Consider the following 22,625-nt stretch of genomic DNA (forward strand, 5'->3'; position numbering starts at 1 on the left):
GTGGAAGCTCCCCCTTGTGGCAGTTTATGGGTACAACATCCTTCAGCGACAGGAACGCAGACACACACACACACACACCACACACTTGTGACCCTTTAAAATCTTTCCTTGTCATCTGATAAACTTTTCATGTTGTTTTGAAACCTTACAACGACTCGATCTACGTAATACCAACCGACACGCGTTGCCTATTCATCCTAAGCAAGGTTGAAGGATTGATGGCCGGCACTTGTTCTCTGACCATGTTGCATCTTTCTTCCTGCAGTGCCTTATCTGACTGTTTGCCAGCCGAGTCTTGATAATACGCGCTGCGGTTTATGCATTATTCTCCTTAGCTTTTTACAGTGATCAATGTTTTCCGTCGAACCGCAATCCGGCACGTCGTCCTCCTTGGTGACATGCAGTCTAACACACAAATACTGGATTCACCATTGTGAGGACGTCTTGGGTTTTTCATGTCCATGTGCCTCTCACATCCAAAGACTGCATTAACCTTTCATGGTGTCTTTTTTTTTCTTCTTCTTCTTCTTTAATAGGTTGTTTTAGATGTCGGCTGCGGGACTTGCATATTATCGATGTTTGCCGCTCGGGCCGGAGCCAAGCAGGTCATAGCTGTTGACCAATCAGAAATTATCTACCAGGCCATGGATATAGTGAGGTAAGTAAGACTAGAATTGAGTACCGTATTTTCTGCACTAAAAGGCGCACCTAAAAGCCTTCCGTTTTCTTCAAAGCTCCAATGCATTTTGGTGAAGTACAAAAAATGGGCGGTTCTCAAAACGTTAAGTGAGTATACAGCTGAGAAGTGGTTTGTGTGTTTGAATTGTATCCAATGCGTTCAACTGGCTTTTGAAATTGATTAACTTGGTGGCATTTATTTATTTTTTTTCGGCGTCAGTTATCAAACCTTCAAAAGTTGTCTCCGTTGCGTGAAGCCGATGTGTTTCCTCCCTGCCGAGTGTCATTAGTTAGGCTCTCTCTGATTCGTTCATTCATTTACACCTGCGGCCTTTGACCGATTCTGCCTTGCTTGTTCCCGCAGTCGCGCACATCGTTTTAATATGACCCAATTTAGACGCGTGATTATTTGCCGCGGTCCGGCGTATGCTTGGCTTCTCCCAATCCATTTAGCTCCACCAGAGACGGCACACGTCCTTCTTCGCAGCTCTGCCTCTTATAACATTTTTTACTTAAAAAGCCTTTACGACTGCCATTATCGCAGTTGCGTAAGGGCTTCCTATAAGCGGAACAACAGGGTTTGCTGAAGGAAAAGGACGTTTTAATTTTACAGCCCACTGGCTCTCTGTGGGAGCGGGAGTTGGCATGCGCGGGGGGGGGGCATCTCAGGTTTGCCAGCGGTGAACACCGAGCTCCGCCCTCAAAGGAACACGCGTGGCAAAGAGTTTCGGCTTTGGTTGTGACTTTATCGCTCTTATTTCTGCGCAAGTCTCTCACTTCCACTCGCCGCTAATATCAGGATTGTAATTAAAGTGGCTTCTGTTGGTTGCACAGGAGCATCCATCTCCTGTCTCGTCTCCGTAGCTGAAGTTTAAATGAAAGGCTGAATTTCTTCCTTCACAGTCACTTCCTTAATGGATAATGTCTAGATAGGTTTTTTTTTTAATGGCCGGAATTGATGGATTGTCCAATAAAATGCTGCGGATTGTGCACGTTTGAATCTCAACATTACTAGTTACAAAGGTATGGGATTATTTAACCCACACTTTTTTGGTCAAATATTCATTCATTCATTCATTCATCTTCCAAGCCGCTTGATCCTCACTAGGGTCGCGGGGGGTGCTGGAGCCTATCCCAGCTGTCTTCGGGCAGTAGGCGGGGGACACCCTGAATCGGTTGCCAGCCAATCACAGGGCACACAGAGACGAACAACCATCCACGCTCACATTCACACCTAGGGACAATTTAGAGTGTCCAATCAGCCTGCCACGCATGTTTTTGGAATGTGGGAGGAAACCGGAGCACCCGGAGAAAACCCACGCAGGCCCGGGGAGAACATGCAAACTCCACACAGGGAGGCCGGAGCTGGAATCGAACCCGGTACCTCTGCACTGTGAAGCCGACGTGCTAACCACTGGACTACCGGGCTGCCCTGGTCAAATATGAACTCGAAATTATTTTGGGATACTGTTGCCCATCTGAAAAAGCCAGAGACTACTAAATAATACCCATTGAACCGTCAAAACACACATTTCCTGTAGATTACATTCACAACCTCTGTGCTACTCCCCCCCCGTCACATATGCATTTTAGTTACAGCGCCGGCATCCGACTCTTTTGCGAGCCCTGACGTTGTCCTCTAAATTACCGCCGTAATGAGTTTACAGTGGTTCCCTGTTATGAAGATGGAATTGTGGGGAGGGGAGGGATTAGCGGTCTGGGTGTCGGAATCTGGAAGGATGTGATAGCGAGCCCGAGTAGAGTGTTCGAGAGGGGGAAGACGACTCAAGATAAGCATCGCTGCCACAGAAATGCACTCTGGGCCGCCGTGAGTAATTGTTCTGTCCTCCGTAACATTAGGTGTCATGATAATGGAATATTCACAGAGATAGATAGCCAGAATGGCCGGAGTGACGGGAGGGATCATTCAAACGATCCAGGTGATTATAGAATTCCCTACCTCATGGAAATATCCAAAACTTGGCTCGGGCTGGACTTAGTTCCAATAACCCCTCCCCCCTTCCTTTCACAATCTATCATGGAAGTATAGAACATTCATTCATTCATTCATCTTCCGAGCCGCTTGGTCCTCACTAGGGTCGCGGGGCCTGGCTAGGCTGGAGCCTATCCCAGCTGTCTTCGGGCAGTAGGCGGGGGACACCCTGAATCGGTTGCCAGCCAATCGCAGGGCACACAGAAACGAACAACCATCCGCGCTCACACTCACACCTAGGGACAATTTAGAGCGTCCAATCAGCCTGCCATGCATGTTTTTGGAATGTGGGAGGAAACCGGAGCACCCGGAGAAAACCCACGCAGGCCCGGGGAGAACATGCAAACTTCACACAGGGAGGCCGGAGCTGGAATCGAACCCGGTACCTCTGCACTGTGAAGCCGACGTGCTAACCACTGGACTACCGGGCCGCCAGTATAGAACATATTTCTGCAAAACAGAGTCCACCTCTGTAAAGGTATTCTGTAGCTCACTACTATTCCATCCCACTGCACTCAAACACAGGGCAGAAAGTCTTTCCCACAGCGTGAGAAGCGAGATCGCGGCTGAGCAGGCAGCCTGTAATGAAATATGTCAGCGTTTGAGATTTGAGGTGGAAAGCACCAAGAGCCCTCTCAAGATGAGGAATGGAGCCGTTTGCCAAGTCTGTTGCGAGTTGTGTAAAGCTTTTAACGTTTTGTTTTTTTCTGCAGGTCCAACAAACTTGAGGACAAGATCACTTTGCTCAAAGGCCGCATAGAAGACATCAGCCTCCCCGTGGAGAAAGTGGATATCATCATCTCGGAATGGATGGTCAGTGCACGAAAATGCAGAGTGTCATGTCGCCGATGTTTGAACAAATTAGCCAAAGTGTTTTTTGGTCAAATATTACCGCCTTAGTTTCCCTTGGGGCCATATTTATAAGTGTCATGAAGCACGGAAATGGAATGAAAACATTTTTTTTCTGAGTCTTGAAAAACACAACGCTCCAATATATTGTCAGTCTTATCCAAAAATCAATTAGGTCTAATTCATTAATAAATCACGTTGGGGACCACTTGACCCCCAGGATCATGACTGTACCAAGCGCAGACTATAAACGACTCATAGGATTGGTAAAATATCAGAACCACGCATGACTAATATTTCATTCATTCATTCATCTTCCGAGCCGCTTGATCCTCACTAGGGTCGCGGGGGGGTGCTGGAGCCTATCCCAGCTGTCTTCGGGCAGTAGGCGGGGGACACCCTGAATCGGTTGCCAGCCAATCGCAGGGCACATAGAAACGAACAACCATTCGCACTCACACCTAGGGACAATTCAGAGTGTTCAATCAGCCTGCCACGCATGTTTTTGGAATGTGGGAGGAAACCGGAGCACCCGGAGAAAACCCACGCAGGCCCGGGGAGAACATGCAAACTCCACACAGGGAGGCCGGAGCTGGAATCGAACCCTGTACCTCTGCACTGTGAAGCCGAAGTGCTAACCACTGGACTACCGGGCCGCCTGACTATTATTTATAGTTGGCAAATAATTGAGGACACTTCAATCAACCTTGTTCTTTTTTTTTTTTTAAGCGACTACCTCGTCAAAATCCAATGCATCAGCGTCTGTTCTACATGTTTAAGTCATGTCCTAAAAATGACTCAAACCACAATCTTAAACCATGAATACCTAACCAGCACGAGCAGTCTTATTTTGACTTGATGCCCATTTATCAGCCAGATTCCGTATGGCGATACAGGCGGGGCGGCCAAAGTTGAACGCACCGTTGAAGTCATTCCTAATTCATGAGCCTCCTGTATCTGCCCCCCCGATCCCACCCCCGAATCTATCGTGAAACCCCAGGGTCACGAACGGGGGTCGGGCCGCCAGAGCCTTCCTATCCCTTCACTGGGGAAATTGAAATTCGTCAAGTGACATGCTCGCGGGGCGCTGAAGGATAGGGGGCGTAATATCGAATGACACTGGCTCACCAAGTGCTAATCTATCTAAGAATCTTCTCGTCACTTCTTATCAAGGCCGCAGCGGCAGACGTTGCTCAGAGACAAGATTTCAAAGGTTGACCTCGAGTCTCCTATGACAAAAAAATAAAAAATCTGGAGAATTAGAATCAATGAGTTGTGCATTTCACGACTTCCTGGTTATTGTAGAGGTAAAATACTTTGGATGACCTGAGTGAGTGGAACTTTCAATGACATAGTACCCATCTTCTATATATACCGTATTTTCACGACTATAAGGCGCCATTAAAAGTCTTAAATTTTCTCCAAAATGGACAGTACGCCTTATGGTGCGGAGCGTCCTTTATATGCGCTGAGTTCCAAAATCTGACTGACTGCCGACACGCTGTTTATATAGAGAAAAGGCGGAAGTGACTGTGAAAGAAGTCGGCCAATCAGGGAAGGGTGGGCGTGTATACATACATATATGGAGAGGGAGAGAGAGAGAGAGAGAGGGAGAGAGAGGACAGACAAGCTAGTCCGCCAATGGTGAAGGGTGGGCGTGTAAGTGGACGCCTCAAGCCAGTACCAACACTTGTATAGAGTGTGGCAATGTGCTTTGTTGCAAAACAACTCCGGTTTTGGTTTCTAAGAACCCCTGAAAATAAATTTGACAAAAAGACACGCACGCCTACGAAGCTCAGTTCAAACTTAAAGCCACCGGTTATGCTTTTGGCATGCGTGCCCATCTCACAGCAGCGGTGAAAAAAAAAAGTCAAGCAAATGAACTCTGAGCTTGCCGTTATTCCCGGAGGCTTGACTAAAGAACTCCAACCGCTGGACATTGGCATCAACCGGGCGTTCAAAGTAAAGTTGCAAACGGCATGGGAACAATGGATGATCGGTGGCAAACACAACTTTACAAAGAGTGAGAGGCAGCGCTTGGCGAGTTACGCCACAATACGCAACAACGAGAGGGAACGCGGCGTTTTTGATGGATTACGGTACTTGCACAATTGTTCAATTCTTTCTACACACACACGCGCTGCCACCATGTTTCGCTCTGTTCTTTACTTTCAAATGTGGGAAAGCTTCACACGAGAGAAATGTTGACTTTGCTGTTGCTACTCCTTCTTTCCGCTCGGCAATGCGTAGCAACTCACACTAGCATGTGATGCATTCAATGACAACTGAGATGTGCAGTCCTCTGCTTCTGATACAGAGGATGAGGACTTTGATGGATTTCTAGGTGATGATTGATCGAAAAACGTGAGAACATTGTACGATGGCTAAATAAAATACACCCGAACTCAGTTCTGCTTTCGTTGCCTTTTTAAAAACGTGTTTTTATCTTATTTGTATGTTTTGGCATGCTACCGTATGCTTCAAGCTAACGTGTTAGAGTGCGCGCATGCATGCCGTATGTTTAAGCTGGCGTATGTTTTACCACTGTAAAACTGCGGCTATTCGTACGATGCGTCCTGTGTATGTGTAAAATACAGAAATGTCACGCATTAATGAGACTGCGGCCATTAGTACGATGCGTCGAATAGTCGTGAAAATACGGTATATATATTGCGCATCGCCCCGCACGCGGTCTGTCCTTCCGTCTGTCCCTTTTCAAAACGTACCTACTTCACCGCGCCGCCACTGCGCCGCTCAGGCAGTGGCTCACTACGATCGCGCGGGCATCTTAGCGAAAAAATGTTGTCTACCCACAAGCATTGCAATGAAATTGTTAGTTATTTAGGAGAGCTAAACATCTCTTTATTTTCGCGATAAGCAATGAAGATGAACAAAAAGTTGAACCAAGCAACAACACTTTTGTGGGCCGAAGGCCCACCTTACCAGCCTTCCGCAGGAACTAGCTGATGAGCCGCCCGGAGGGCGGCGGACCAGCTAGTTCATTGTAGAGGTGAGCTGCCAATACTGATCAGACAAAAAGTGTCGATACTCCACCATAAAATTGGTCTCTTAAAATTCTCACGTTAGTCACAGAGAAATGAAGACCCATTTGGAAAATTGTACAAGTCTCCCAATGGTCACATGAATGAAAACATTCCTGAATTGACGCTCTCATCAACTGCACTTTTCGTAGTCTGTCACGAGGTGAGAAATTATCATCAGTCAAAATGAGCAGCGAGCTACATCACGGAGTGACATCCGTGGTTCGCGCCTGACAAAATTATTTTCCCCAGAGGTCTCACAACTGCTCCAGGTGTTCACTATTCAGCAGCTCTTGGGGAAACGGACGGTTTGATCGTGTGGACCACATTGAAAGGGAAAAGCCGCCGTTTTGGATTTGAAATATTGTATAGCTTTTGCGACAGCGGTCCACGGAGCTTTTCGGATTCAATTCTTGTTCAAGTTAGGGACCACTCTTTAAGGAAATGAAGTAACCGGCCACAAGAGAATTTATACAATCAGATGATTTGTTGAGACAAAGCTATGACAAACTTTGAAGGGAAAAAAAGGATTGTGTTTGCTTTATAGCACACGCTTTTGTGTAGCAATGTTACTTTTGCTTCAATGCAGTCAGTTATGGAGCAGAGGTAATCATACCGTTCATTTGCAGTTGTCGCTGTCGTCAATGTGTACAAGGGGGACAGCGTTAGCGGGGCTAATGGACAAAGGTGCGTGATGAATGCGCCGTGTCCAGTCGTGATGGTGATGGAGGAGGAGGAGGCCGATGAGTGCCTGTCTAGGTGCCGTTTGAAAGACTGTTTTGAGTAGCGCCGCTGTCATTTCATAACTCACACCATTGATCGCTCCTCTCGCTCGGCAACACTGAAAAAACAAACACTGAGAATCAGATGAGACCGGAGGGGGCTTGGTGGCCATCATGAGGTGCCCAAAGACGAAATAAAAACTCGCAGCGAGATTAATCACAGGCGATAGGCCTGCTCGCTTGGTCATGTTGCTTTGGCGTTGCGCATCCATTCGCTGATGCAGATCTCACTTCTTTTTTGTTTTTGCCATTGCAGCTTACATTAAAACACATTGCGGTGGAGAATGAACAGATGTTCTGATAAGAACAACTCGAGTGTCAAGTGTAACGCATGTGCAAAGTAGCAGCATGATCATGTACAGCAGGCATGTCCAAAGTCCGGCCCGCGGGCCAAATCCGGCCCGCGGTCGAATTTCATCCGGCCCTCGGCCCCCGTCATAAAATCAGTGCCGTCTGGCCCGCAGGTTGGGCGCAATGGAACACGTGTTGCATTGACTGAGGTCTCGTAGACTGGCGAGTGATGTTTCATAGAGTACTGCTTCCCTCTAGTGGCTAAATGAGTAATAGCATTCACTAAATGAGTAATAGCATTTAGACACTAGAGGGCATCACTCACGAGTTAACAAGACATCACTCCGTGTTTATATTGACTGATATGTCATATTTCAAATTCCTGTTTCAAATGAACCAAAAGAAATTCTTAAGATTGTTGAAATTAAAATAAAAATGGAAATGTGAAACAGACTGGCTTACTAAAATTTGTTAAACAATATTGTTGTTCAATGTAAAGAATGTCAGCCAAGGTCGGCCCCCGACATTTTACCACATAAAATCTGGCCCCCTTGGCAAAAAGTTTGGACACCCCTGATGTACAGGAAGCTTACACACCTATCAGGTTGACTCTACATTCAAAACAAGTGCAGCAAATACAGTCGGGGAAATAAATGAATGAACCTCAATCTCTTTATTTCTGCCACCTCCAGCTCTGCTTCCCTTTGTGCCGCTTTAATACTTATCGCATGACACAGCTGAGACTTTAGTCCACCCGTTCTGTGACCCTCTTGGATTCGTGTCTTCACCTCCTTACCACAAGTCACGTTGGACGTTTGACCCAAAGTATTTAGTCCTCCACACTCACCATCTCTTCTTCCCTAGTCTCACCGTTCTTCCTCCACCTCTCTGTCTTGCTTCTGCTTATCTTCGTTGCTCTCCTTTCAAGCGCATGCCTCCACCTTTATAAACGTTGCTCCCTGCAGATCACAATGTCATCTACAAACGTCATTGCCCATGAGGATTTCAGTCTCACCTCATCTATCAAGCCTATCAATTACGACTGCCAAGAAGGAAGGGGCTTAGAGCGGATCCCTGATGCAACCCCATCCCTGCCTTAAACTCCTCTGTCATGCCTCCAACACGTCTCACCACTATTTTGCTACCCTAATCCATGTCCTGTGCTGTTCTAACGTAGTTCTACATGTCCTGGACAATTTCATACACATTTCCCGGCCACTTCTCGTGCCGTACCAGAGTTCCTTTCTGGCTACCCCGTCAGAGGCTTTCCCACGATCTCTGTTCTTCTCCATCAACACTCTCAAAGCAAATTATGTATGCATGATACTCATCCTAGGAAGGGAACTGTCCTGTTGCTCACAAACACTCACTTTTGTCCTGAGTCCAGCCTCCATTCCCTTGCCCATAGTTTCACTGTGTTGTGGCTCATCAACTTGATTCCTTTATTGTCCCCGCAACTCTGCACGTTGCCTTTATTTTTTTAAAATCTTCTACACTGGTACCGCCCGGGATGCTTAGAAGTACTTCATCTTGCTCCTTCCAGAATTTCTCCTTCTCCTAGTTCACATCCTACCTGTGCGACATAAACACTAATTCCGCATCTTAGACCTTAGTACATCCGATGTCAACGGTGCACTGGGCAGCAGGTTTTCTCCCATTTCATCCCGTTTACAGTTACTGTGAACAGATTTCATTCCAGCCCATTTGGCTTTCATGTCTTTCGGATCTTCTTTTACCAACTCATGGGCAGGAAGTCTAGAACCCCAACCGTTTGTGTCCAAAGTCTGCATAATCATCCAGGAGACGCCTTTAAATCTGAAATGGTAGCGAAGTTCATAGTCATCGAAAAGGATTAGTCGCACCTTTCTTGGTAAAATGTTGCGGTGCAACCGTAAAACTTTAGATGGGCAACTTTCAACATGTCACAATTCATCAAGTCCGATGAATGTGCGTGTGTCAGCAGGTGAATTAATAGCTGCCCCTCCTTTTGCCTCATTATCACTGCCGAGAGCATTACCTGCCTCCGAAGACAATGCGAGTCATCAATCATTCTCTTCTTTTGTCTGTCTCGCTGTCAATCACTCATGTAGCGCACACTCACTCAATAGGTTCATGGGTGTGTCTTTTGAAAAATGTCGATTTATCGTGGCTTCGGATGGTTGATTGCTGCTTGTTTACAAGGCACATCAAAAGTTCCAAGAATATTATGACGAGATGTATGTCAAAGCCAAACTATGAGGTTTCTCCTTCAATTGCGGCCAGAGAATACCCAAAGAAAATACCCGAAAAGTACATCAAAATAGGGCGGCCCGGTAGTCCAGTGGTTAGCACGTCTGCTTCACAGTGCAGAGGTACCGGGTTCGATTCCAGCTCCGGCCTCCCTGTGTGGAGTTTGCGTGTTCTCCCCGGGCCTGCGTGGGTTTTCTCCGGGTGCTCCGGTTTCCTCCCACATTCCAAAAACATGCATGGCAGGCTGATTGGACGCTCTAAATTGTCCCTAGGTGTTAGTGTGAGCGCGGATGGTTGTTCGTCTATGTGTGCCCTGCGATTGGCTGGCAACTGATTCAGGGTGTCCCCTGCCTACTGCCCGAAGACGGCTGGGATAGGCTCCAGCACCCCCCGCGACCCTAGTGAGGATTAAGCGGTTTGGAAAATGGATGGATGGATACATCAAAATATATATTTGGTTTATTTTGTCTTTGTTTTATTGTTGCAAACCAGAAGTTTAATTTCCTTGCGGCTTCACTGGACATGAAATTGCTCTTACACAATGTTTCTTGTGTGTTTCTCATTTGCTTGGAAGAAAATGAAAATTAGGTTTCTACTGGAACCCGCTCAATGTTCAGTCACCAAGCGATTACGCCACGGAATCCGTCACAGTAATTCGCTTGATCTGTTGATGGTAATTTGGTGTCATCTGACCACACAGTCCTCCCGAAGAGCCTCGCTGACATGGTGGGCCCCGCCCTCTGTATTCATCGAAGCATGCAGGCCCTCCCCATACACACTTCCAGACACACGGATTCACACACGCGGGCCTTCTCGTTTATTATGCCACGGCACTCCTGGGACCGCGAGTGATGATGACCTGCAGTAATTGAGGCAGATGTGATTTGAATGCGGGAGAAGAGTGGAGTGCAAACTGCTGATGCAGATTGTCTTGTGTCACGCACTCTGGGTTAGCTACAACCAATTATGTCCGAAAGTCACGATCATATGACAAAAATATTGGAAGTGTTTTCTAAATCACAACATGGTCTTCTCAATTTTACACAATTGTGTCAAATGTAAATTAAATCAACACGATAATGTGCAAAGCTACATTCAATTGAATACTCTCCAATATTCTTTTTCCTTTCTTTTGTGTTAAAGAATGATCGGAAATTCCAAGGGAGAAAACTGTACGGCGTCTCGTGTTTAATGTGGCTGCGATTCACTGCGGTTCTCAGCCCTCAAGTCGAATCGGTAGCCCACACCTCCTCCATCATGCAGGTTGACAGTCGCCCTGCGAGTTTTGCTGACTCAGAACAGGTCACTGACCTGCCTTGGTTGTAAACGGTTGTCGGGTGCGTTTGAAAAGACTGCCGTTGAAAAATATGAGCTTTGTGTGTCGAGGTGAGTTTGTGGAAAAACAATCGGGTTGGGCGGGGTGGGAGGGGGGGGTGTAAAAATGAAACAAAGCTGTCACAGTGTTTGTCATTTTTAGTTTTGTGTTGGTGCAAAACTTCAACGTGCTTGAGCGCGGTGTGTGAGGCCACGGGGAGATGCGTTTTATATGCTAATTTTGTTAATGTGTATAAGCTGTTCCAGCCCGTTCTCATTAGGCTTTTCATTAGTCTCTTATGTAAATGTAAAAGTGGCTATACTGCAGTATGTCACTCACGCAACCCTGGCTCGCTTAACTTGGCTCCTGCCTCGCACATCGGCAGTTTGGCGTCACCGAATTGCATTGGTTTCTCACACGCTGCCTGTGAAAAATTAAACGTGTACGTGTTGACAAGGCCCCCCCCGTCACAACGCATATTACATCATATGCAACACGTACGTAAAGTACAAAACACCCCACGATGAAGTGGCTGTAACACTCACTAATTAATATTATGATATAAGTGGTTAGCACGTCGGCTTCACAGTGCAGAGGTACCGGGTTCGATTCCAGCTCTGGCCTCCCTGTGTGGAGTTTGCATGTTCTCCCCGGGCCTGAGTGGGTTTTCTCCGGGTGCTCCGGTTTCCTCCCACATTCCGAAAACATGCGTGGCAGGCTGATTGGACGCTCTAAATTGTCCCTAGGTGTGAATGTGAGCGTGGATGGTTGTTCGTCTCTGTGTGCCCTGCGATTGGCTGGCAACCGATTCAGGGTGTCCCCCGCCTACTGCCCGAAGACAGCCGGGATAGGCTCCAGCACCCCCCGCGACCCTAGTGAGGATCAAACGGCTTGGAAGATGAATGAATGAATGAATTTATAAATTTGTTGGGTGTGGATCATTGTGAAGGTAGTTGGGGTGGGGGGGGGGCAGTAATCCTGGACCATCATTGACCATAAAGGTGTGACTCTTCTCACAGGCCCCTGTCTCATATCCCTTTTCCTTCAAGTGAAGCAGTGTCCCGTGAAATTGACACTAAATTATGAGGCCGGTGTATGCTGCGTGAGGGTTCTAAAAACGGTATAGCGTTAAGGTCATTGAGTGGACAGCAAGTAGTCAGCAACAATGAGCGGGTCTGACTTTGGATCGGGGCCAATTCGCCGTCGACAAACAAGGAATTTGAGCATGCCGGTTGGTTTGGGTTGATCTGCATCGTCACCATCATGGCTTTTTATCAGCACTGAACCTTGACGCTGATGGCGGTGATTATCGGGGTTGAAGTTATAAATCACTGTCACGTCCCTTGTTTGTTCCTCCCTTTCGTTCATCCATTCAACGAAATGCTGTCTTAATTTCAATGTACCTCAGTGGAGTACTATTTATCTGTCCCCAACTGACTTAATGCTAAGCCTCCACCCTTTGTCCAGACTTTCTTTGTCACATAAAAAAAAAAAATGTTGTCTTCTCTTTCTCACACACACACACACACACACACACACACACACACTTGCCATGTCCTGTTCAAGTGTGCCGTCCTGGCCCTCACCTTACCTTGACGTCATAAAAGAGGAACAGTCCAATGCATGTAATTCTCACTATTATTGATGGTCCACTAACAGCAAATCTGGAAAACACAAAGCCCTGCCAGTTATTAAGAATAGAGAAAAAAATAAAATAAAAATCGTGCTGCCTTAGCAAATTTTCACTGAACAAGGTCATCTAGTTAATCGCATTTCTTCTAAAATAATGAGGGGGGAAAAATAAGGTATATTTAATTTAGAAATAAATTAATGGGTGAGAACAGTAAGCAGTTTATTGCTCATCACTGTACATGAAAGGAAGAAATTCCAGAGGTGCGAATCAAATAATCAAAGAGGATATCCTACAGGATCCTCTGCAGAAAACCGACATGAGGTTGACAAAACGCAATTCCGGCATGGATGAAATAATTCCACGCTTAATTCATGATCTGCTGGAGCAGAACTGTACTTCGTCTCGCGGTCAACTTTGGATGCTTTGCCGAAGAGCGTGAAGAGATGTTCCACCTTTCATGGTCATGAATTCAGGTTTTAATTGTTACGTAGTACAAATGAAACTAATTGGATTATGCTGTATTTACATCACCAAATTCCATCATATGTACTTTCTATTATAGGTTTGTGCCTTTACATTGATTTACTATTTTTTTTTTTTCTTTTTTCTTTTGCAGGGTTACTTTTTGCTATTTGAGTCCATGTTGGACTCCGTCTTGGTTGCCAGAGACCTGTATTTGGAAGATGGTGGTTCAGGTAGCCCTTACATTCTCTCTTGATCGCCATCATCAGAAATACAATACAATACATGCTGATTTATATGTTTTATTTTCTTTATTTTTTCGGACTATAAGTCTTTCGGAAGTACAAGGCGCATGAGTCAAAAAGTGCATCAGGAGGAAAAAAAACCTCAAGTCTCTCTGGAGTATAAATCACGTTTTGGGGGGAAATGTATTTTGTAAAAACTGAGACAAACAACTCAATACAACTACAGTCGTTCTTGAATTTGCACCACAAATTGCTAATCATTTTGACGGCAGCGATTTAGTTCTTTATGGTTTGAAAAATTCTGCTTCTAACTCCAGAAAAGGTTGGGGGTTTTTTGGTTTAAAACTGCTTACCTCAACTAGAATCTCGCGTCATGTTGTGGCCAAAGCTTCACATAGCAAGTTTCGGCGGATGCCACATGCTCGAGAAGGTGGTGGTAATGCACCAAAAGTATTTGTCAACTCCCAAATGAAAGTGGCAGAAATGGAGGAAAAAGCAGTTGTCATTGCAACTAATGTGTGACGTATTGCTAATTTAACCAGAGGCATGTGGAGGGGCGAGAATTTGCGATTTATGCATTAAAAAGCACAACAACAACCAAAATTCTACCTTTGGCCACAATGTTTGTTTGTTTGTTTGTTTGTTTATTGAACATAAAACATATACAGTAATAATTTGACAGAAAATAAGGTAGAATGTGATGCAGGATTCTCACTAAGGTAAGCCATTTTAAACTAAAAAGAAAAATGTTTCCGTCAATGGAAACAGAGGTTTTGAATCCAACTCACTGCTGTCAATTTGATTAATTGACAAGTCACACCTGAGTGTATGACACATGACCTACCAAACTATTTTAAAAAAGTGAGATTTATTGTCTGGAAAATATTGGTAATGTGTTCAAATTAACCTGCCCCCCAAAACATTTCCACAACCTTGAGGCCTCCATATTACGTAATCAAGATTTTATTCATGTCTGTATGAAAATGCACTCATGCATGACTTGTCCACTATAATGAGCCAGCCCACTAATCAGGGTGAGCTGCACCAAACAGCTGAAGGGGAACAATTTGGTCCACTGGGAGTCAATTGTAATTGCCAGCATTATGTCCCACTCATGGCTATTCAATTAATGTCACGTGTGGAAGGAAGAGAAACCCGCTCACAGTCTGGTGTTAGTTCTCTAGCATCATTTTTATTGCAGTATCAAATTATGACAACAGTTACAAGAATATGACATGAGAAAAAAGTGTGCAAATTAATTTCTACATTACATTTTGAAAAGTGATGCAGACAGCGATTGCATCACTAGATCCACGACTCCAATGTGACAGAAAAGTATCATTCAATGCATTTTTGTTTTATTTTTGCTTTCACAAAAATATCAAAAGGCGTGCTTTGCTCATCCCTGACTTTGATTCCCATCAAACACATTTTCGGGTAAACCAAGTTAGGGTTGCAGCTAACCATCATTTTAATAATAATTCATTCATTCATCTTCCGAGCCGCTTGATCCTCACTAGGGTCGCGGGGGGTGCTGGAGCCTATCCCAGCTGTCTTCGGGCAGTAGGCGGGGGACACCCTGAATCGGTTGCCAGCCAATCGCAGGGCACACATAGACGAACAACCATCCACGCTCACACTCACACCTATGGACAATTTAGAGCATCCAATCAGCCTGCCACGCATGTTTTTGGAATGTGGGAGGAAACCGGAGCACCCGGAGAAAACCCACGCAGGCCCGGGGAGAACATGCAAACTTCACACAGGGAGGCCGGAGCTGGAATCGAACCCGGTACCTCTGCACTGTGAAGCCAACGTGCTAACCACTGGACTACCGGGCCGCCTTTAATAATAATAATAATAATAATAATAATAATATCAAGCGACACAATGGTCAACTGATTGGCACGTCCGCCTCACAGTGCAGGGTTCGATTCCGGCTTCCCATGTGGAGTTTGCATATTTGTGTGGGTTTTCTACGGGTACTCTGTTTTTTTCTCCTACATTCCAAAAACATGCGTGGCAGGTTAATGGAGCACAATTTTCCCGAGGTGTTAGCGTGAGCGCAAATGGTTGTTTGTCTGTGTGCCCTACGATTGGCTGGCAACCAGTTCAGGGTGTCCTCTGCCTAGTCCCTGAGGACTAAGCTTCTCTTCATCCCTAAGTTTTTCCCAGCATGCCTTGCACAGCACAGTGTCCTGGGAGAAGGGATCTGTTTTTGCCCCCGCTCCCTCCCTCACAATCTACTCGTTCACAGCCGACCAATGAGGGGGCTCAAGAGAGCAAGTGTAATGGGGGGGGGGGGGTGACAAACGGGCTGAGAGCAGCGAGTCGAGAAGGACGCAGATGTCAAAGCCATGAATCTGGGGACACCAGTGTGCCCCTCCTCTTCGTCGCCCCCCCCACCCCATTCCCATTTGCAGTACAGTAGCCCCTCCTTTGCCCGCTCAACTTTTTTTGCCCCTATTGCTTCATCAGTGCGTTTTTCAACTAAGCCTGTCCAAATGTTGCCAAGTCATCAAAAGCCCACCTCCCACCCGGTCTTCATGATCACTCATCTTGCCTCAGTAATCAAACCGAGTGATGTTTCTGCGTTTGCAAGGATGCAAACGCCATCGTTAGGTGCGGTGACACTCACATGGTCATGAGCAGGCGTCGGCTAATCATGAGAGACCATGAGATGCCCATCGCTGAGCTGTCACCGTTCATTCATTCGCAATTCATGGCCCGATGTATTGAAGGTTATGTGAGGCTGAACGGCAACCCGTATGCCGGGCAAAATAAATTCAACATGCCTGCTGGACGGGTTTTTCATTTTTCAAATGAGAGACAATTGGAGGTTTGCGCTTGTCGATGGAAGCCTACAGCTGAGGGTTTGATTTTTTTTTTCACCTCAATTATATTTATATTTTTTCCCCATAAAGCTCATTCATTCATTCATTCATTCATCTTCCGAGCCGCTTGATCCTCACGAGGGTCGCGGGGGGTGGTGGAGCCTATCCTAGCTGTCTTCGGGCAGTAGGCGGGGGACACCCTGAATCGGTTGCCAGCCAATCGCAGGGCACACAGAAACGAACAACCATACGCACTCACACTCACACCTAGGGACAATTTAGAGTGTTCAATCAGCCTGCCATGCATATTTTTGGAATGTGGGAGGAAACCGGAGCACCCGGAGAAAACCCACGCAGGCCCGGGGAGAACATGCAAACTCACACAGGGAGGCCGGAGCTGGAATCGAACCCGGTACCTCTGCACTGTGAAGCCGACGTGCTAACCACTGGACTACCGGGCCGCCCCCATAAAGCTCATTATTAGACTATTTTCTAAGGCTACAGAGGTGAAGGCTTACACCATAAAATATCAAAACAAAAATACTTGGTTATAATAATTATGACCAGAGGATATTTTCAATTTTATGAAAAGGTTCTAATAATTATGACCAGAGGATATTTTCAATTTTATGAAAATAAAAATGCATAACATGCGGAAAAAAAGGCTCATGTCATTATGCACTCCAAGTACTGAGATTTTTTTTTGGGGGGGGGGGACTTTTTGAAGGCCTAATATTTTGGTGTTTTGGTTCTGGTTGGTGTTTATTTTGAAAATTATGTTACTTCACGAGCAGTGAATGGATGAGATATTTTTTTTTTCTCGTAACCCGGTCACCTTAGGCATAAACCCACATAAGTTGCAAGTGTAAAGCAAAAGTTCATTTTAATTGGATAGCCTCGACTCACAAAAGAGTTTCAAAGACCCTCAAAGGCCTACACTTGACAAATATTGGCGACATCCTATGATCAAAACTCCCTAACTGGGCAAGAGACCATGAGAAGGTGCCACAAATGAGGGTCTAAACATGCACAAAAACCTCATTGAACTTTGCACTCACAACGGAAAAAAAATGTTACAGATTTATTGTGCCATCTTCAACGCATTCCAATTCCTGTATGCCCGTAGCCCAACATGCCAATATCCCAGATTGCCAATGACCAGGGCAGTGAGGGCCCGTTATAGCTGCTTGCAGCTCTAGTTTGTTGTTTTGTTTGTTTGTTTTTTTTACATTTGCTCTCTTTTAATTTTCACAATTTGCAATTGTAATTAGTTATTTGCTGTTGTGTTTTGCGCTTAAAGGGCCACTGTGGCATTGGTTCAAATCAGCATATCAGACATGAGTTGACGTGTTGGTTTATTTTATTTTTTTGTTGATGTGAATTCGGCCGTAGGATTCTTTCTTGGCTAATGCTGGTTCACAGTAGGGGTGTCAAACTCTTAGCGCTAACATTATCACCCAGCGGTGTCACCATATCTTATGTGAAAACACATTAAAAGACGTTTAATGCAAACCGCTGCTTTTAAATAGGCAGTGAAATGTCCCATCCAGTATGGGCTTTATAAGTAGGACAAAAAGCAGGCCAAATGATATTTTGTCATTGCTATTACTTCAGGAAATTGATGGAACACGCCACGCCCATGGGACTTGAAGGCGTTCTCTAATTAGTTGTGTTTGATGCGTTGGAAATCTTCAAAATTGATGACATCAAGCTTGCCTGGATTAGAGTTTGCCCATTCTCTTTACTATGATCTTCATGACTCCCATTTTTTTCTTATTGTGTAGGGGACTGACTCAATGTGGTTCTTTGTTTTGTTTTGTTTTGTTTTGTTTTTGATCTGCATAAATTAAAGAAGACTAGCAAGCAACTGTCCTGCTAGTTCCCCTTAACTTTAACTCTGCTCTTTGTTATGGCTATCTTTTTATTAATCATCATTTGTGTTTTTTGTATTTTTTGTTTCCCCTCTGCACACCGAACTGGCCATTCGTTCCTCTGGATTTCTTAGTCTACCCAGACCGTTGCAACATCAGCCTAGCAGCAGTGGGAGATAAACAGAAGCACCAAGAGTGCATTGCGTTCTGGGACGATGTGTACGGCTTCGACATGTCATGCATGAAGAAGGCGGTCGTGCCCGAGGCTGTGGTGCAAGTGTTGAATGCCGACACGCTCATCTCCGATACTACAGTCATACAGGTAAATATTCTGTGAAATTCATAATGGTTATGAAGGAGGATGAGAATTGGGAGCGGGCAAAATTGTATGCTCAAGGGGCCACGTTGCATTTTTGATTATCATTCTATTGTCATGCATTGATTATGAATTCAAATTCACCAATTTTAGAAAATAAATGTCAACTGAATATTGATGATCTTTACCGGTTGCTTTATTATCAGTGAGATAAAATAATAAAAACAAACACAAATGAATAAATAAATTTTAATGAACCACTTTTAGTGGAGGAAAAAAAGCAACCAAACACCCTGCAACAACATCCAAATCAATGCCCCAATGAATACAAGACTCCTGACAAATGCTCGGTGGGTTATTCATCAAAATAAATCACGTTTATTTTTTTTTTCCAATTACTACCCAATGTACAGTATGCCGGTCCTATAATGTCTGTGATGACTTTTTTTGTCATTTATTCCTGACACCTGACTCTCTCGGAATCAACAAAACGACTAGAAATCATGATTAAATTCCGCAAAGTTGCAGTCACGTAGCTCTGACGAATGAAGCGGTGGCTCACTGGAACAGGCCTGGCCGATCAAAGATGAAAACTATTGATAAGGAACTGTGGTCATTTGGTTGATTAAATATCCGGGAATCGGCGGATATCACGAGGACCAAAAAGTTTCACTTCCACTTCAAGAAACTCGAATACTTAACTCAGCCTGCTGTGAATAAAGCACTTCACTAAACTGAGAGCTGAGCACTGCGATTAAAAAAAAAAGAAAAAAAAGAGTCCAAGCGCTTCCACATCTGAGCGAAGTTACGACCTCTTTTGCATCTTTTTCGTGGTGCGGTTGCACTCCCCTTTTTGGAATCTCGATGCGTTTCATCTCCGGTTGGCCTGTTTGCTAACTAGCGTCTCCTCCTGTGATAAATGAGAGCAGAGCTTGATGTAATGGAATTTGAATCCTCTAATCGATAGTTTCTCCCCTCCAGTGACAAATAGACAGCCCCCCTCCTCCCCAAATTACAACGACTCTCATCCATTGCCTCTCAATGATACAATCCAATAACGTTCTATTAAGGCTGACTGCGACTCCGTAAAATTGAGAGCTCTCTCTCGGAATTATATATTCTGCAAACCTGATGACTTTTTTTCTTTTCTTCCTTCTTCTCAGTGAGAACAAATCGAGCAAATTGACGTTGAAGTTAAACTCGAAACCATTTCAAGCTGCACTGAACTTGCTCTGTGGTACTTTTCCATGTTCTGAGGCTTACGCATTACAGCCGTGCTTCTTTTTAAGGTGCATTGCCTAATTGAGACCTGAAATGTTTTGGATGGACTGTTTTCAGTGGGCATTGAGCTCCATTTAAACGCAATGATTTTATTGTGAATGGTCCTCCACGCCAGGTCTCATGCCATGTCAAGATTTTTAATTAAAGCCACCCAAAAACGGGGAATATACAGTCATGAATTCTAGCTTATTTCTTTGTTGTTGTTGTTGTTGTTGTTTTTCACTCAACAGACGATCGACTGCAACAAAGTGCATCTCTCAGAGTTGGAGTTTGCGTCCGACTTTTGTTTGAAGATGACCAAAACCACAGATTGCACGGTAATTCACGCAAACACATCCGCACACTCGGACACAGTCACCCTCCGAGGCAAGGCAAGGCAGCTTCATCCGTATAGCACGTTCCCTACACAAGACAACTCAATGTGCTTCACACTTAACAAGAACACAGTACATAAAAGCATTTAGAAATAAAATTAACACAAAGTTTTTAAACAAAAAGTGTCATAGCTTGCTAAAATTACTGATTGAGCCTAATTTGACAGCCTTTAAAGACATTTAAAGAGAAGCTAAATTAATAAGTAGCTTTCTTGAGAATCTCAAATAATGGTCAGTAGGTTCGGGTTTTTTTTTTAAATGCTCAAAAGACCTTAATCAAAGGTAAGGAGGGGGGTCGGGGACAACATAATTTTTAACCTGGATTTAAAAGCATTTATACTTGGGACTGACTTCCACTCTGTTGGATTTGCATACAGCAAACCCGCTAAATCAGGGGTGGGTAATGATTTCCCCACTGGGGGGCCAAATGAGAAGCAGAAAATATTGTGGAGGGCCAAAGTTAGAAATAGAAATAGAAAATGAAGAAGATAGCACAATGTCTTTGTATGCCAGTAATAATGTAACACCACTCCACCATCACACTCAGCACCGGTTCTCCACAAGGATGTGTACTGAGCCCCCTGTTGTTCACGCTGTACACATTTTGACTGCTCTCCGACTCTTATTAGCGGTCCAGTTTGCGGAAAGTTTTTAACATGATAAGAATCAAACCATTCTAGGAAATGTTCATTTACTCGAGCCACAAGCAATTCACTCTGAGCATGGAAATTGCCAGAATCGGACTGAGTAAGAATTCCTTGTTTTTCAAAGTCTCGTAGATTTGAGTCTTTCCAACTCCAGGCGTCTCCTGAATGTTTCGTACTTTGTTACCTGCTTCGTTTAATCAGACACATATCACTTTCCCTTCCATGGTCATTACTCTCTCCCTCTTTCTTCGTCTTCCCCTCCCTCCCTGTGCTCTGCAACTTGAAGTAACTGCGCCACCTGGTGTTGAAATACCTGTCATTACAATTCCAAAAGAAATGAATGCAATCAAACCGTAATTGTGCACCAATCTTCGGCGGGCCGGATTAAAAAGACCAACGGGCCGGATCCCGCCCGCGGGCCGGAGTTTGCCCACCACTGGGCTAAATGCTGCTTCACCATGTTTACTTAACCTAGCGCCACTATTGACCCGAGTTTGCAGATCTCAGAGCCCGACCTTGACGCAGCGAGCCCTCTTTTTGCATCTGTTTGTGAAACATCTCTGTGGTTGTGGGGAGCACCGCAGTCTCACGAGCAGTCTTTTGAAGAGCCTTTCTCTGTGCAGTCGCTGTGCCGCACTGAGATGCTGCTGCCGAGGCCGCTTCTCCGGCACACATTTCTAGAAGCTCCTCTAGTCACTGCTCCCCTTTCCAACCGATAGCAGATTCCGGAGGGATCAGCTTTGTCCTCGGTGTTGTAGTTTGTGATACTCTCAATGCCTTTCCGCATGCTCATGAGGGTCTTGGAAGTGACGTGGCCCTGGATTTTCTGAGCATAGCGGTACTTAGTCCTTCCGAACCCGAAAAAGTAAAATGATCAAATATTGGAGGAAAAAAAAAGGTTTTCAACTCTCCAAATTAGGGACAGAAATAGACCTGAGAAAAAGAAAAGTTTGAAACTCAAAGCTGAGGTGTCGGCCAACCGCAACACATGAATTAGGTTGTGTCCTCGGTGGGTGTTAGCTAAAAAACACAAAAGCGTATAAAATGCTTTATGAGCCGATTTTTTTTCCCTGCCGCCGCATCCCTTCACCTGAACTTCCTCCAATGACTGAGCCACATTTCACTGAGTTGTGAGCAGCCTGCAGCGGAGGTGCCTCACTTTAATGTCTTCCGAATGGCCTGCAATGTGACGCGTGTAGCGCTGCAGACTTGTGTGTGTGTGTGTGTGTGTGGTGGTGCAGTGCTACATAATTTGGCGGAAAGGCTTCATGGATAATCAATATTTGAATTTTATCTGTCCTATGCACCTTGTGCATATGTTTGTATCTTTGTATACAGTGTGTCTATATACGTGTGTGTGTGTGTGTGTGTGTGTGTGTGTGTGTGTGTATGTATATATATATATATATATATATATAGATATATATATATATATATATATATATATATATATATATATATATATATATATATATATATATACAGAGAGAGAGAAAGAGTAGTTCCAAGTCATATCCAATGCTGCAAAATAGACAGGGAGGAGAATCCCATTTCTTCCTTTGCTCCTTTTTCTACTTGCAAATTGCTTTTCTCTTGTTTTTTTTATTTTTTATTGCAAAGCCGAACCATTCATTTGGTGCCGAAGTGCGCCCCGCGTCTTCGAATGTTTTATGAACAATGAGGTGTATCGTTTCTTAATGCCCCCGGAAGCCAATATTATATAATGCAGGTGTTCAGTAAAGAAGGTATGGCGAGTCTGAATTGTTCCTTCTCACTCTCTCTTC

The 22,625-nt window shown here is 44.8% G+C and overlaps 2 protein-coding genes across 2 annotated transcripts in view; one reads left to right on the forward strand and one right to left on the reverse strand.

Moving 5' to 3' along the window:
• csrp3 (cysteine and glycine-rich protein 3 (cardiac LIM protein)) overlaps window positions 1-22,625 on the reverse strand; it is a 346,019-nt gene that overhangs the window by 216,702 nt on the left and 106,692 nt on the right. The window lies entirely within an intron of this gene.
• prmt3 (protein arginine methyltransferase 3) overlaps window positions 1-22,625 on the forward strand; it is a 40,592-nt gene that overhangs the window by 6,528 nt on the left and 11,439 nt on the right. The window contains exons 9-13 of the mRNA XM_052062527.1: window positions 537-658; window positions 3,385-3,484; window positions 13,428-13,506; window positions 18,358-18,545; window positions 20,051-20,137. Of these exons, the coding sequence (XP_051918487.1) occupies window positions 537-658; window positions 3,385-3,484; window positions 13,428-13,506; window positions 18,358-18,545; window positions 20,051-20,137 (576 nt within the window). The remainder of the gene's footprint in view (window positions 1-536; window positions 659-3,384; window positions 3,485-13,427; window positions 13,507-18,357; window positions 18,546-20,050; window positions 20,138-22,625) is intronic.

This window comes from Hippocampus zosterae, chromosome 4 (genome assembly GCF_025434085.1).
Source record: "Hippocampus zosterae strain Florida chromosome 4, ASM2543408v3, whole genome shotgun sequence".
Taxonomy (NCBI): domain Eukaryota; kingdom Metazoa; phylum Chordata; class Actinopteri; order Syngnathiformes; family Syngnathidae; genus Hippocampus; species Hippocampus zosterae.